Raw genomic sequence first — 16,297 nt, 5'->3', positions numbered from 1 at the left:
CGGGCCTTTATGGCCAGCTGTAGATGACACTGGGAAATGGCGCCAAAACCTATAGACCATGTACTGTAGACTCAGGGGGCTGTTTCTATGCATTATGTATTTATTGTACTTTGGTGTGGCAATAATCTCACTGATGCAAAACAATAGATTTTCACTGTACTTTGGTGCACATGATCATAAAGGAACCATTGACATTGGCTAAAATTATTCAACACAATTCTGTATAAATCAGTTCATTATGTTTTATATTATGGTCTGAAGAAGGGTCTCGACCGAAACATCATCCATTCCTCCTCTCCAGAGATGCTGCCTGTCCTGCTGAGTTACTCCAGCATTTTGTGTCTATCTTCGGCGTAAACCAGCATCTGCAGTTCCTTCCTACACAGGTTTTATTTAATGTTGCATTTGTTCTCTCATTTTACGCAGAACATGCCGAACCAAAAGAAGTTGTGAGCCGATACCTTACGTCTAATTCAGACAGGTACCATCAGTGGTTGTTTAATTAAATCAGCCATTTACCATTTGTGTACTCTGGAGGTTAAATGTACGTGATTTTGATATGTTCCAGCTTTACTGTTACTGCTGAAGGCTGCAATGTTGTTTTGCCCTGCGGGATTGAGATCCATTTCCCTCCGGAGGCAGTGTCCTTGGCGGCTGTGATTTCCTGCAACATAATCCCTCCCGACCCCCAGCAGGTGAAACTCGGCCATCACGACTTCCTACTGAGCCCTGTATTGGAACTCCTTCCTCACGGTATACAATTTGAAAAGGTACAAACTCTCCATCTAATTCACTTGATATTCTTCCTGGAACTGTTTGCAGTGAGCTGCTCAGTGCATTTAGTTAGTTAACTTGTGGCTTTCAGTGGTAAGTTGTATACCCTGGACCACACTCATTGAACCTAGAACAGCACCCCACTAGAATGGGCCCCCAATGTTTGTGCCAAACATGATGCTTAGATCATGAAGAAGAAGAACCCGAAGAAGGGTCTCGAACCGAAACATTACCTATTCCTTTTCTCCATAGTTGGTGCCTAACATGCTGAGTTACTCCAGTTTTTTGTGTCTATCTTCGGATTTGCCTAGATTGATCATACACATAACCTTAAAGGGTAGGTTATTGCTCCTCACCTGATGTAACGCGTGGCAGAAGACAAGGCTAACACAGGAAAATAGGATTAGTGTAGATGGCTAAAAGGTTGGCTTGAACTAAAAGGGCGGTTTCTGTGCTGTATGACCAATGACTATGACAGGGCTCGATAATTTTGATAATTTCCCATTGCATAGGAAGTGATGATCTGGATGCCGTATATTATTCCTCGAGCTGACCACCGAAGAGAAGTTGTGATGAGAACATTCAATGGGAGCTGGACCAACCTGGAGACCAAGATTTCCAAGGTACTTTCCTAACCTGGGATAATTAGTCATGCTCACAATTGCAAATGTGTATTTAATGCAGGAAGATCGGTTGACTTGTTCTAAAACCTCTGTTAGAAAACATCTGGGAACAAATGAAGACAATGCCAACCACGGCATTTGTGCAGCATCGAAGAACTCGTTAAAAGGAAAATGTGGAAATTATGGTTCATATTCATTTTTGTGAATTGGACATCGCTGGTATTGCCAGCACTTTAGACCCATTCTTAATTGCCCCATGAGAAGGAGTGGCGACCTACCATCTTGCATTGCGGCACTTCTTTTGGTGCAGATGATTATGCAGCGTTGTTTATTGCATTGCTGTTTATGAATGTCACATATACTGGTTTACAATGAAAATTAATTCAGTCAAGTCAAATCATGCTCTACAAGAGTTTTATCAAGTTATACGCACGTACATACAGGTAATGCAAGAAGAAAAATACCAGAGTGCAGAATATAGTGTCACAGCATTACAGTGCTACAGTTACAGAGAAAGTACAGATTTTTAAAAGTTCAAGGTCCCTATGAGATGGGTTGGAAGATCGGGACTACACGCTGGCTTATGGGAGGGCCTTTCAGCAGTGTGATAACAGGGGGAAAAACTGTTTCTGAATTTGGTGATATATGATTTTGTATCTACTGCCTAACGAGAGAGGGGAGAAGAGAGAATGACCAGGATGAAAATGGTCCTTGATTAGGTTGGCTGCTTTCCTGAGGCAGTGTGAAATGTAGATAGAGTCGATGGGGTGGGGGGCTGGTTTGTTCGATGGACTGGGCTGTATCCACAACTCTGCAATTTCTTGGGGAGCTGTTGCCCAACCAAGACTTGATGTAGCCTGATAGGATGCCTTCTATGGTGCATCTGTAGAGGTTGGTGAGAGTCGCTGGAGATGTTGTTGAATTTCCTTAGTCTGAGGAAGCAGAGGTGTTTGTGTTCTTTCTTGGCCATGGCATCAGTGTGATTGGTCCAAGTTGTTGGCGTTTTTTATGTGTAGGAACTTGAAACTGTCGACCATGGAGAATCAAATTCAGCAACTTTGATGTTGACTAGGGTGTGTACACCACATCACTTCCTGATGTCAATAACTAGCTCCTTCATCCTGCTGAAATTGAGGGAGAAGGTTGGTGTCCAAGTTCTCTATCTCCTTCCTTGTTGGGGAGAGTGTTCCAGGATTTAGACACAATGATAGCGAAGGAACATAGAACATAAATAGGTGCAAGAGTAGGCCATTCGGCCCTTTGAGCCAGCACCGCCATTTAATATGATCATGGCTGATCATCCAAAATCAGTAGGTACACAAAATTGCTGGAGAAACTCAGCGGGTGCAGCAGCATCTATGGAGCGAAGGAAATAGGCGACGTTTCGGGATGAAATCCTTCTTCTGAAGAAGGGTTTCAGCCCGAAACGTCGCTTATTTCCTTCGCTCCATAGATGCTGCTGCACCCGCTGAGTTTCTCCAGCAATTTTGTGTACCTTTGATCTTCCAGCATCTGCAGTTCCTTCTTGAATCCAAAATCAGTACCCCGTTCTGGCTTTTTCCCCATATCCATTGATTCCCTTGAGCTCTAAGAGCTAAATTTAACTCTCTCTTGAAAACAGCAATATATTTCCAGGTTAAGAATAAGGAGTAAGCCATTTAGAACAGAGATGAGGAAACACCTTTTCACACAGAGAGTTGTGAGTGTGGAATTCTCTGCCTCAGAGGGCGGTGGAGGCCGGTTCTCTGGATACTTTCAAGAGAGAGCTAGATAGGGCTCTTAAAGATAGTGGAGTCAGGGGATATGGGGAGAAGGCAGGAACGGGGTACTGATTGGGGATGATCAGCCATGATCACATTGAATGGCGGTGCTGGCTCGAAGGGCCGAATGGCCTACTCCTGCACCTATTGTCACGATGGTGAGTAACTGGGAGGGGAACACGCAGCCGGTTGTGTTTGCGTCACTTCCTGCCCTTGTCTCCTCTGGTGTTAGAGATTGTGGGTTTGGGAGGTACTGTTGGAGTAGCCTGGCGAAGTAACTTTGCTTCATTTTGTTGACGGTGCACACTGCAGCCACTGCGAACGAGCGCTGGAGGGGAAGAATGAATGGGACGATTAATGGGTACCAATCCAGTGGGCTGCTTTGCCATGGATGGTGCAGGTTTCTTGGGAGTTGTTTGTATTGCACTCAGCTGGCACCTTCTGGCACTGCTGTGATAAGACATTCTGCACCAGGGGGCAGCATTGTCCACAAGCTGATTCAGCCTGGACACACAGCGAGCGTCTGAAACACTAAGTGAACAGCTCTTCCCTCCAGCAGGAGTTGCGGAACAAGTCAGAGTTTCTACAACAGCCGACCGATTGACCGAGTGCAAGTCTCGTAAGGTCTCTGCTTGAGCGACTTGATAGCTTGTGAATCTGTGTGAGCAGACAAGACAGGAATGCTCGGAATGAACTTGCGGTGAATCCCTTCTCCTCGGCTAACACTGCACCCCTCAAATGTTTTTGTTGCCTATTGCTTATGATTGTTGGGGTTGGATTGGGATGGGTTTTGGTGCATGTCTTTCAGAGAGACCTGTCTATCCTTACACTGTGAACATGTTCCTTAATCTGCGTCCAGGTGACGTACATAGGCGGTAAACAGCAAGGTGAAACTGAGTAAAGAAATTAGCAAAAGTGTGTGGTGGCACTGTCCTGCTTTTGATTGGTATTACAGATTGCCATGTGTGCAGCTATGGAGATGCATGATGACACTAATGCTGTAGGATTTAGAAATTTAACATCATCGTAGATTGAATGTGGAAATAGCCTACAGTATAATCTCATGCATCCATGGGGAAATGGGGAGGTGAGATTGCTGGTTGCATGAGAATTGTTTGATAAAAATTACTTTTAGTTTCAGAGATACAGCATGGAAACAGGCCCTTTGACCCATGTGTTAACGCTGACCATCGATCACCTGTTCACAATGGTTCTGTGTTATCCCACTTTCCCACTCCCGACACATCAGGGGCAATTTACAGAGGCCAATTAACCTGCAAACCCGCTTGTCTTTGGGATGTGGGAGGAGACCGAAACACTCGGAGGAAACACAAGTGGTCATGGGGAGAATGTGCAAACTCAACATAGACAGCGACCATCGTCAGGATCGAACCGAGCTCTGGCGCTGTGAGGCAGCAGTTCTACCACCTGTGCCACTGTGCTGCCAAAATGTGCCACTCCGAGTATTCCAGGTATAAATCTCGAAATAAATCACTTGGGTCAAGAGTGTTTAATTGTCATATGTACCGGAACAGAATAGTGAAATTTATACTTGCAGCAGCATAACAGGTCCGTAAATACAGTACTCAATGGATGGTATAATAAAAATAAACAAAAAGAGCAAGTTCCATAATAAAAACAAAATCCCCAATATTAGTGCAAAACAAAACAAAAGTCTGAGGTCCCTAGTACAACCAAGACAGTTTGCAGTTGTAAGTTCAGTTGGTGTTTTGTAGTGTTCAATAGCTTGATGGTTGTTAGAAGCCATGCAATGTTCTTACCTTTTCAAATAACAATGTTTTACATTGCAATTCTATCTTTTATAGCTATGCAGTATTCATGCAAACACAAGGAAAAAGCTGAAGCTACTCAGCAGTTCCAGGTTCATGTGGCATTAGTTCCAAATAGAGCAAAAATAAATCAGGTGCATGAATGTAGTGACCATCACGCGAGGTGCCAAATCTTAAAAGAATGTTGATGCTGATCAGCATAGAACTGCACTGCCCTCTTGTGTAAATGCAATTAAATCAAAAACGTCTTCTCACACTCTAAACTAACTAGATAGAGCAAATGGATGATACAGAGTGCAAAATATAATTCTCCACCATGTAGTACATCAGTTCTATAGACAAGGTCCAATGTCCATAGTGGGGTAGAGGTGAATTGAAGAGTACCCTATTTTTTGAAGGACTATTCAGAAGCTGATAACAGAGGGGAAGAAACCGTTCCTGAGTCTGGTGGTGTGCACACGTTCAAGTTTCTCTACAAGGAGGCACAGCTTAAGATGAGATTTACGAAGGACTTCAGCAGCAACCTTTTCACTCGGAGGGCAGTTTGTGTCTGGAACAAGCTGCCAGAGGAAGCTATAGAAGGGGGTACAATCACAACTTTCAGAAGACATTTGGATTGATACATGGATGAGAAGGGTTTTGAGGAATATAGGCCAAATGGGATTAACCCAGCATGGACGTTGGGCAGAAGGGCCTGTTCCCATTTTGTATAGCTCTAAGACTGGCAATTAGTTTGAAAAAGTTTGTATTATGAATGCTTTTTTGGGTCAATATGATATTAGCTCTTTGTAGATATTTTACTCTACGGTGCAGTTCAAATCAGTTTGCATACTTTCGGAGATCTATTGTTTGAAAAATACACTTGGCTACAATTCAGAGATACAGTAGCACTCAAATGGAATGTGTTACTTGGGGACCTCTGCTTCATCGGGTTCTGGTAGTCTTGGTACATCAGGGATGTACAGTATGTTGTTTGCTCTCAGTTAGGTGATGCTCGCGAGCTATTTAATTTTTTTATCATTTTGTTGATGGCAGAGAATTCTTTAAGAGTAGTCATGGTGATGGAGTTCCCATGGTTACAACAAGAATTCCCAAGTACCACAAGAAAGAGTGTGGTGGGGTATTTATCTACTGTATGTGGAATTAGCTCCATTTTCCAATACAAACAAATCATCCATAATCTTCCATTTTGCTCCAATGTTATTTTGAGTACCGTAGGTAACGATATGTAAAGCGGAATCATTATCACTCCTAGTGGTTACAAATATTTTGAACCATTTTTCTTCTCCCAATTTCCAGTTAAATTAGCAAATAAATTATCTTATTAAGTAATTGCAATAGAAACAGCACGAGAACCTACAACATTTAAGGACACAAAATGCAGGAGTAACTCTGTGGGCCAGGACGCATCTCTGGAGAACATGGACAGGTGACATTTCAAGTCCGGACCCTTCTTCAGACTGATTGTTTTGTGTAAACCAGCATCTGCAGTTCCTTGTTTCTACTTCCAACATTGGATGAGCACTTGAATTGGAAAGGTACAGTAGACCAGGACCAAGTGTTGGGAAACGAGATTGGTGTCAATGGGATTTCCATAGATAGGTACTTGATGATCAGCATGGACACAGTGGGCTGAAGGGCCTTTTTCTACATTTTAAGGCTCTTTAACTCGATGAGCCAGGCGCAAAATGTTTGCAGATCTACTGTATTATATTTGAGGATTTAGTTTGTTGAGGATCTCACAAATGCAATTAACATTCCACCACAGAAACAGTTTGTGGATTCTCATTTGCTAGAATATTTGGTTTCCTGTTACTTTTTTAACAATGTGCTCTTTTCCTGAACAATTCTTTCCTCTGTAGTCGCGATATGGGGCCTGCTGCAGAGTGCTCCACTTCTCCTGGTTCATTGTCATCTCGCGGCTGAGGGAGAATAGGTGCACCGTCCCCATGGAAGGGACCTTGTTGTTCTCGTCTGTGGATCCCAACATCAAGGTGACCTTTCCATCCGGTGCAGTGAACCACACACGCAGTGTGAAAATGCAGGTTTGTCAACGTATTTAAAATGAAATGCTGGAAATAAAACCATGCTGATCCCACTCCTTCCAGTAAAGAGCATAACTTTTTTTATAATTTTAATTTATGCATGAAATGTTTAAGTTTTTATGTGCGATGCTCCGGTATTCCCTGGGAAACGTCTTCTCATTTTGCACTGTACAATTGTTGCTTTGCATGATGACAATAAAAGGATGATAATGATAATGATAATAACTTCCTTTATAGAGTCATAGAATGATACAGCAGGTCCTTCAGCCCAACTTGCCCACACTGGCCAACGTTGGGATAGTCCCAGCCTCAACTACCTCCGCTGGCAACTTGTTCTAAACACCCACCACCCTTTGTGTGAAAAAGTTACCCCCCCCCAGATTCCTATTAAATCTTTCCCCTTCACCTTGAACCTATGTCCTCTGGTCCTCGATTCCCCTACTCTGGGCAAGAGACTCTGTGTATCCACCCGATTTATTCCTCTCATGATTTTATTCACCTCTATAAGATTGCTTTGTTCCAATTTTGTCTTTGTATAGCCTGATGCGTCTAATATTGCCTTGAATTGAAACACAGGTGTTGCCTGTTGCGGTGGAGGAGTTACATGAACTAACAGATGATCAGGATTCTCTCGCAAGCCCTTTGCTCTGCTTGTCTCAAAACTCAGCTGACAACTTTCTGAAACCAGTAAAGATTCAGCTTCCATTACCTTCCGGAATCACAGGTCAGTATCCTGACACCTCACTTGAATGTTGGTTGACAATTTAGTTTCACTTCTGATGTCTTGATCCATGTCTAAGTGGTAACCCTTCAAAGTGAATGCTGGAATAGAGGCAGCAGGGAGGCTGTGTACCAAATCTTTAAAGGCAGCAGTGGTCTCAGAGAAGAGCAGCAGGTAGAAATCATGTGATCGGAGCAGAATTAGGCCATTTGACCCATCAAGTCTACTCCGCCATTCAATCATGCCTGATCTATCGCTCCCTCCTAACTCCATTCTCCTGCCTTCTCCCCATAATCCCTGACACCCATACTAATCAAGAATCTGTCTATCTCTGCCGTAAATATATCCACTGCTTATGTCTCCACAGCCCTCTGTGGCAAAGAATTCCACAGATTCACCACCCTCTGACTAAAGAAATTCCTCCTCACTTCCTTCCTAAAAGAACATCCGCCATAGAGCTGCAGCCTCACAGCACCGGTGACCCGGGTTCACTTCCATCCTCGGGTGCTGTCTGGTTGGAGTTTGCCCTTCTTACTTAAACCCTTCTTACACATTAAGGTAATGTTAATATGCAGGGATCGCAAGTCAGTGCGGACTCAGTGGGCCGAAGGGCCTGTTACCGCGTTGTATCTCTAAACTAAACTAAACTGATATTGAACATGACCATGGGTTGCTCTATATTGCATTTGTATAATTCTGATTGCTTTGCAGTAGTTGGCTGTGTGGTGCCACAATCCCACCCAAACACTGCAATCTCTTTAACATCATCATCGTTAGCCGCCAGTGTAGAGAGTCTAGGACCAAGGGCGTAGCCTCAGAATAAAAGGACGTACCTATAGAAAGGACATAAGGAGGAATTAATTTTGTCAGAGTGGTGAATCTGTGGAATTCATTGCCACAGACGGTGGTGAAGACCAAGTTAATGGATATTTTTAAGGCCGAGATTGACAAATTCCTGATTAATACGAATGCCAGGGGTTATGAGGAGAAGGCAGGAGAATGGAGTTGAGAGGGAAAGGTAGATCTGGCATGATTGAATGGTGGAGTAGACATGATGTGGCCTAGTTCTGCTCCTTAAACATATGAACTTCAGACTGCTTTAGTTTGGAGATACAGCATGAAAAAAGGCCCTTCAGCCCAGCAAGTCCGCACTGACCACTGACCACCCGTTTGCACTGGTCTAGGTTCAATTTTAGTTTCCACTCCGTACATACCCAGGAATGAGTAGGTTAACATGTGATGAGTGCTTGACAGCACTGGGCCTGTGCTCGCTGGAGTTTAGAAGAATGGGGGGGACCTCATTGGAAAGTACAGAATAATGCAAGGCTTGAATAGAGTGGATGTGGAGAGGATGTTTCCACTGGTGGGAGAGTCTAGGAAGATGAGGAGGAATTTATTTAGTCAGAGGGTGGTGAATCTGTGGAATTATTTGCCACAGAAGGCAAAGTCAGTGGATATATTTAAGGCAGAGATAGATTCTTGATTAGTACAGGTGTCAGAGGTTATGGGGAGAAAGCAGGAGAATGTGGTTTAGAGAGAGAGATAGATCAGCCATGATTGAATAGCGGAATGAACTTGATGGGCCGAATGGCCTAATTCTGCTCATATCTCTTATGAGGCAATTTTACTAATTAATCTACAAACCCGCACGTCTTTGGGGTGTGGGAGGAAACTGGAGCACCTGATGGAAACCCATGTAGTCACAGAGAACGTGCAAACTCCACACACAGACAGCAAACCTAGTCAGGATCTCTGGCACTATGAGACAGCAACTACACCACTGTACTGTTGTTCTTACTTAAACCCTTCTTACACATTGCTAATAGGTCTTGCTATTGAATATAATTTGCTTTTGATCTGTCTGTTTGCATATTTCGTATTTCTTTATTTGAAATAGTCACAACCCTTATATTTACCAGATCCTCTCCGATTTGACATTTGAATTTGGCCAAATAACCTTGAGAAAGAAAATGTGACATTTCGAGCCGAAATGTCACTCATTCCTTCTCTCCAGAGATGCTGCCTGTCCAGCTGAGTTACTCTAGCATTTTATGTCTAATCCTGTCATTCTACTTTTCATGTAACTTCAGTGCTTCACTATTTCAGTCCTCCAGTAACACAACTTTTCCTGTGATCTAATTTTGGACTAATCAATCTCCTTTCTGATGCATACCCAGTGGTGCAGTGGTAGAGTTGCTGCCTTACAGCATCAGAGACCTGGGTTCGATCCTGACATGGGGTGCTGTCTGTAAGTAGTTTGCACATTCTCCTTATGACCCCATGGGATTTCTCCGGGTGTTCTGGTTTCCCCTCCCAAAGACGTGCAGTTTTGCAGGTTAGTTGGCTTCTGTAAATTGTCCCTCATTTGTAGGATAGAACTAGTGTTGGGGATTGCAAATCAGTGCGGACTCGGTGGGCCAAAGGGCCTATTTCCAAACTAACCTAAACTAAACTAAACCCTCTTTGTCAAATCATAAGATCTCCAGAGAAGGAATTTGGGTTTGGGTGCAAAACACTTTCAGAACAGCCTGCTGCTGGGTGGCTGCTGCAGAAATCAATAAGTAGCTCCCAATATAGTGATATGTTCAAGGTTGACTATTACGTCAAGGTATAGGGGACTACCCTCAGGCTTGGTATTCAATTCTAACAGTACTGTTTGTAGAGGCTGATCATGAAAATGAATGAAAGGCCATTTGTGTTACTGGTGTCTGCATTGTAAGAAACATTTTCAGAAGTGCAATGGAAGTTTATATATAATATTAATTTCCTCGTTCTTCCTTCTAATTATGATATACCCCCCACCCACCCCCATTGAGAGGCACACATCATTCTCCAGCCAAGAGGACAGGTCTGTGATTCTGCTGGTTGAGAAGACAGTGCAAGGATGTAGTTAATTCCCCTTCCTATTCCCACACAGACCTTACTGTCCTCGGTCTTCTCCATTGTCAGAGTGAGGCTAAACGCAAATTGGAAGAACAGCACCTCATCTTTCACTTGGGCGGCTTACAGCCCAGTGGTATGAACGTTGATTTCACTCACTTCAAGTAATCCCTGCAATTCCACTCTCTCTATCCCTCCCCCACCCAAGTCACACCAGCTACTCTTTCACCCAATAAACAGCTAACAATGGCCTGTTCCCTTTACCATTACTTTTTTACATACCTTTCATTCATTGTTCTTTATCTCTCTCTATGTCATCGTCTATATCTCTCATTTCCATTTTCCCTGATTAGTCTGAAGAAGGATCTCGACCCAAAACGTCACCCATTCCTTCTCTCCAGAGATGCTGCCTGTCCCGCTGATTTACTCCAGCTTTTTACATCCTTCTTCGGTTTAAACCAGCATCTGCAGTTCCTTCCTACACAGGATGTATTGGATGTTTGGCCTTCAAGACTTGTCCTTGTAATCTACAAGGAAAGCCACTTTCTGAATCATTTCCTATGTATATTTTGTCATATATCTGGAAGCGATAAGAATTCTCGTTTTTTTTTTAAGAAAAGGTGTTAAAACATTTTTTTAAACAAAATCACTGTCCTAGGTTTGAATCTGGACCGATCCAAAGTTCATTTACTCCATGGAGATCCAGAGGTTGAGGACTGGATGGACATTACGAATCAGGTGGTGCTGGAATTCACTCACCTTTATGCTATTTTTGAAGTTAACCACTTCTCATGGTAAGATGTATAAGGAATGTTCATGTTTAAATGATGGGAACAGAATTAGGCCATTCGGCCCATCAAGTCTACTCTGCCATTCAATCATGGCTGATCTAGCATTCTCTCTCAACCCCATTTTCTTGCCTTCTCCCCATAAATCCTGACAGCCGTACTAATCAAGAATCTGTCAATCTCTGCCTTAGAAATATCCATTGACTTGGCCTCCACAGCCGTCTGTGGCGATGAATTCCACTATTTCACCACCCTCTGACTAAAGAAATTCCTCCTCGTATCCTTCCTAAAGGAAGGTCCTTTTATTCTGAGACTATGACCTTTGGTGCTGATGCCACCGACATTTTTCATTGTCGTCTCTGCATCACTGGCAAGGCCAGGTGATATCTCCCGAGAAGGTGGTTGTATGTAGAGTCACAGAGCTGTGCAGCACAGAAGTACTCCCTGTCCATGCCATACTTCAATTACTGCAGTTGTCATGGCAATGGCAAAAACTTACATTTCCAAGCCTGATTGGAATGTGATTTCCAGGAATAGTAGATGATGGAATTGACAGAAGCAGGTCCCACATTTCCTTACAATACCAAGCTTTATTTTAGACTTTAGTCTTTAGAGATACAGCTCAGAAACAGGCCCATCGGCCCACCAGGATCGCGCTGACCACGATCACCCCGTACACTAGCGCTATCCTACACACCAGGGACAATTTACAATTTACAGAAGCCAATTAACCTACAAACCTGTACATCTTTGGAGTGTGGGTGGAAACCGGAGCACCCGGAGAAAACCCAGTGGTCACAGCGAGAACATACAAACTCTGTCCATTTGGCACCTGTAGTCAGGATCGAGCTCGAGCCTCTGATGCTGTCAGGCAGCAACTCTACCGCTGTGCCACTGTGCTGCCTAGCTAACCAAAGGAAACTTAATCAATAGAATCCCTTAGATTGGAAAGTGTTAAAACTACTCCTGCCATAAGCATCCAGCTTCGGTAGTCTTGGAAACGTGTATAGATGTTGATCGGAAATTTCAGCACAACAGTCTGATGCATTTTCTGTTTTACACTGCATTAATGTTCAAAATGAGTAATGCCCAAGAACCGATGCTGAATATAAATCACAAAACAAACTCTTTACATGGATGGAAGGTGATCTGTTTAAACCAAACAAAATCGCCAAAAAAATCCATTGCTATTATGAATACGGTGAAGATAAGTGACTGGTTCTGAAATAACACTAACACTGTTGAATATACAAACTGGACCTTGACTTCAATTGGAGAGTTCGGCATTCTGTAGTCAAAACATTTTAAATAGCAATCTTAGGTGGGGCAGAAAAAATAAGCCCATTTGACTTACTTCCAGGAACTGCGTTGGCCATAAAATATGTGCTGGGCGTTTGCGATTTTCCTGCTGCTCACTGGATGAATAACACTCTTTTTCTCATGCTTTTATGGTTACCTCATACAATTGTCCGTATTTCAAAAGAGGTTTGTTTTTTCATTGAGCAAGTGCAGGTCAGCTAAGGTTGGTAATGTTTAGTGTAGTTTAACCATTCGTGAACAAACGGGTGAGATTTGGTTAAAATTCTATGGGTTGGGTGTATAATCCAGTTCTTGTGACCTCAAGTCCAGCTTTAACAGAGACACATTTGGATGCCTGCAAGTTGGTCACTTGCTAATAGGGAAGATCTAATTATTGCAGGCAGATATTAATGCAAACCTTGCAAATCGATTTAATGTTAATTACGAATGAAAAATGTGGAAATCCAATTTCAGTGGGCACAGGATCGGAGATGAGAGTTTTTATTATTTATGGGGTGCGGTTATTGCTGGCAAGCGCAGCATTCAACACTCCATGTATTTGCAAATTCACAGTGAGCTGCCTTAATGGCCGTAGTCTGCGAAAATAACCTCCAATCCCAAGAGTTATGAGTGCTTTATTGTCATGACGGAACAACAAAATTCTTACATGCAGCAGCACAACAGAATACGTAAGCATAGTTCTCTGTAAAGAATCTGATAAATGAAAAAAATGTTATATAAAAACAAATAAGCAATAATAGTGCAAAAATACAAAACCAATGCCTCCATGTCTATGTAGTTCAGAGCTTATTTGGAGGTTGTAGTGTTTAATAGCCTGATGGCTGTAGGGAAGAAGCTGTTCCTGAACCTGGATGGTCCAGTTTTCCGGCCCCTATATCTTCTTCCCGATGACAGCAGTGAAATGAGTGTGTGGCTTCTGATGATGCTTTAGGATGTGGGAGCAATCCGGAGCACCCGGAGAAAAACCCACGCGGTCACAGGGAGAATGTACAAACTCCGCTCGGACAGCACCCGAGGTCAAGATTGAACGCAGGTCTCTGGTGTGTGAGGCAGTAGCTCTACCGGTCTGCCACCGTGTCATCCACTGTCAAGTAGATACTTAAACAAGGTGGTGCACAATCTCATATCTGAAATCTAATTTCCCTCTGGCACATTGTCAACAGAGTCCTGACAGGAACCTCTTCTCAACTTTTGAACACATTTAGTTTGACCGTATCAGGGTGGTGACCAAACTGGATGCGTGTGACAGGGAGATGGGCGAATGCTACAAAGATGAGATTGTAATGTCACTTGGTAACAGATATCTGTGGCTACCCAAAGGAAGATCTGCTTCCTGCAGGTCCTGGTGGTGGGCGGTCTGGCTGTGGAAGTGGCCACTCCTGAACTTTTTTTTGCCTCTGGATCATTCCAGGATCAGCTGCATAAAAGATCTTCGCTTATCCCTTTGTTTAATCTAAAGATAATCCCTTTCACTAAATGCAGTTGGGACCATTGTCAACAAGGAACCACAATTCCCAAAAGCCATCGCAGACATTGTGTGGAATAGAAGTTGTATGGTATTTGAGTAGCAAGGTCTGACCTGGCTTTAAATATGTTTGAAAACATCTACCTCCAGATTCAGGAACAGTTTCATCCCTTCTGTAATCAGGCAACTGAACGGTCCTCTCTTCAGCTTGAAAGCGGTCCTGACCTGTTATATCTTTGCACTAAATGTCATACCCTTTATCTTTTATCTTTGCACTGTAGATGGCTTGATTATATTCGTGCATAGTCTGTTTGTTTACTGGATAGCATGCAAACCTAAGCTTTTCACTGTGTCTCAGTACGCGTATCAATAATAAACTAAACTAAACTCCCTTCCCTGAAACCATGATCCAGGTTGGGCCAGATCTCATGCTGCTTCTTCCCGAGGACTGCTTGATAATTGTCATATTATGACAATTCAGGTTATTAATATTGGCGTGGTGGGATGTAAACATGATTTGACACTGTTTCCTTACGTCTTGACCAGCAGCCTTTACACTGAGGATGGTTACATCAGCTAGAAAGAGAGAAATAGTTACATTTAGTTTTACAGTCCCTAGACATGGCAAATTCAGGCTTCCATTGCCATTTTCCTCCCAAGTGATTTTGCTCCCAGTTCGCTGGTGTTAGTTTAGTTTAGTTTATTGTCACATGTACTGAGGTACAGTGAAAAACTTTTTTCCATCCATCCAGTCATCGGAAAGACTATACGTGATTACAAGTGTAAACAGTGTAAAAATAGTGGAGGTTTAAAGGAGTGGAGCGATTGTAACGGATGATTGTGGATCCACTTCTGGGACCAGCATGCAGAGGATCGCCTGACTTGGGCGCCATCTTGCATACCTTGGCTGCTGCTATGAGGCTAATCAATCCTTAAATGTGGCAAACGGCTGGTTTGAGGATGTTAGTTGAGTGTGACCTGACCTGATAACGAATCTGCAGAAGGGTCTCGACCCAAATCGTCACCCATTCATTCTCTCCAGAGATGTTGCCTGTCCCGCTGAGTTACTCCAGCATATTGTGTCTATCTTCAGTTTAAACCAGCATCTGCAGTTCCTTCATACACTGATAAAGAACCAGTTTGGCAAGTTAATTGTGGGCACAAGGAACTGCAGATGCTGGTTTACAAAGAAGGACACAAAGTGCTGGAGTAATTAAGTTGGTCAGGCAACATCTCTGGGGAACATGGATGGGTGGCATTTTAGGTCGGGGCCCTTTTTCAGACGACTTCTTCTGAAGAAGGGTCCTGACCCGAAAGGTCAGCTATCCATATTCTCCAGAGGTGCTGCTGGACCCGCTGAGTTATTCCAGTCCTTAGTGTCTTCGATCCATTTTTATTCATCGTCTGATATCTTCTTGGATTGATTGTTCCTTTCTGTTACTGAATGCCCCGACCTTCTGAATCCCCACTTTGTTCAATAAATCTCATGACCATCGACTCAGTCTGCAGCAGACACAAATTAATGCCTGCAATTGATGATCCTCTTTCTTTTAAAGAATCATATTTCACTTACGCAATTGTATCCTGAGTTTTTGCTTCACAGTACACAGGCCCTCATAAATATACCAGCACAAATGCAACTTTCTGCTGCATACAAACACACAAATGTACAACAGTTATAAATAATTTATATCCCCCATTTTTGATCCTGACTACGGGCGCTGTCTGCCTGGAGTTTGTACATTCTCCCCCTTGACTGCATGAGTTTACCCCGGGTGCTCCAATTTTCTCCCACACTCCAAAGATGAACTGATTTGTAGGGTAATCAGCCGCAGTAATGGCTGTAAATTATCCCTATTGTGTAGGATAGCATTAATGTGTGGAGTGATTGCTGATCGGTGCGGACTTGGTGGGCTAAAGGGCCTGTTTCTGTGCTGTATCTCTAAACTAAACATTAAAAAGTTGTAATCCATACCGATGTCATCTCATATAATATTATTCCAAACACAAAATCAGAAACAAGTAGTATATTTACACAACATGCATAATATGCATTTAATGATATCATTTCAAGTATTTATATCAACATTATTCCTCTATGCCCTTTATCCGTGAGACTTTGAGTTTGAAA

At 43.0% G+C, this 16,297-nt stretch overlaps 1 protein-coding gene across 2 annotated transcripts in view; it reads left to right on the top strand.

Moving 5' to 3' along the window:
• Nucleotides 1–16,297, top strand: part of pidd1 (p53-induced death domain protein 1) — a 56,054-nt gene that overhangs the window by 14,797 nt on the left and 24,960 nt on the right. For both annotated transcript variants that reach the window (XM_033039167.1, XM_033039166.1), the window contains exons 5-10: nucleotides 427–481; nucleotides 569–770; nucleotides 1,287–1,397; nucleotides 6,810–6,992; nucleotides 7,569–7,716; nucleotides 11,252–11,387. In XM_033039167.1, the coding sequence (XP_032895058.1) occupies nucleotides 427–481; nucleotides 569–770; nucleotides 1,287–1,397; nucleotides 6,810–6,992; nucleotides 7,569–7,716; nucleotides 11,252–11,387 (835 nt within the window). The remainder of the gene's footprint in view (nucleotides 1–426; nucleotides 482–568; nucleotides 771–1,286; nucleotides 1,398–6,809; nucleotides 6,993–7,568; nucleotides 7,717–11,251; nucleotides 11,388–16,297) is intronic.

This window comes from Amblyraja radiata, chromosome 20 (genome assembly GCF_010909765.2).
Source record: "Amblyraja radiata isolate CabotCenter1 chromosome 20, sAmbRad1.1.pri, whole genome shotgun sequence".
Taxonomy (NCBI): Eukaryota; Metazoa; Chordata; class Chondrichthyes; order Rajiformes; family Rajidae; genus Amblyraja; species Amblyraja radiata.
Note: the sequence above shows the minus strand (reverse complement) of the source record. Positions and strands in the feature narration are given on the sequence as shown.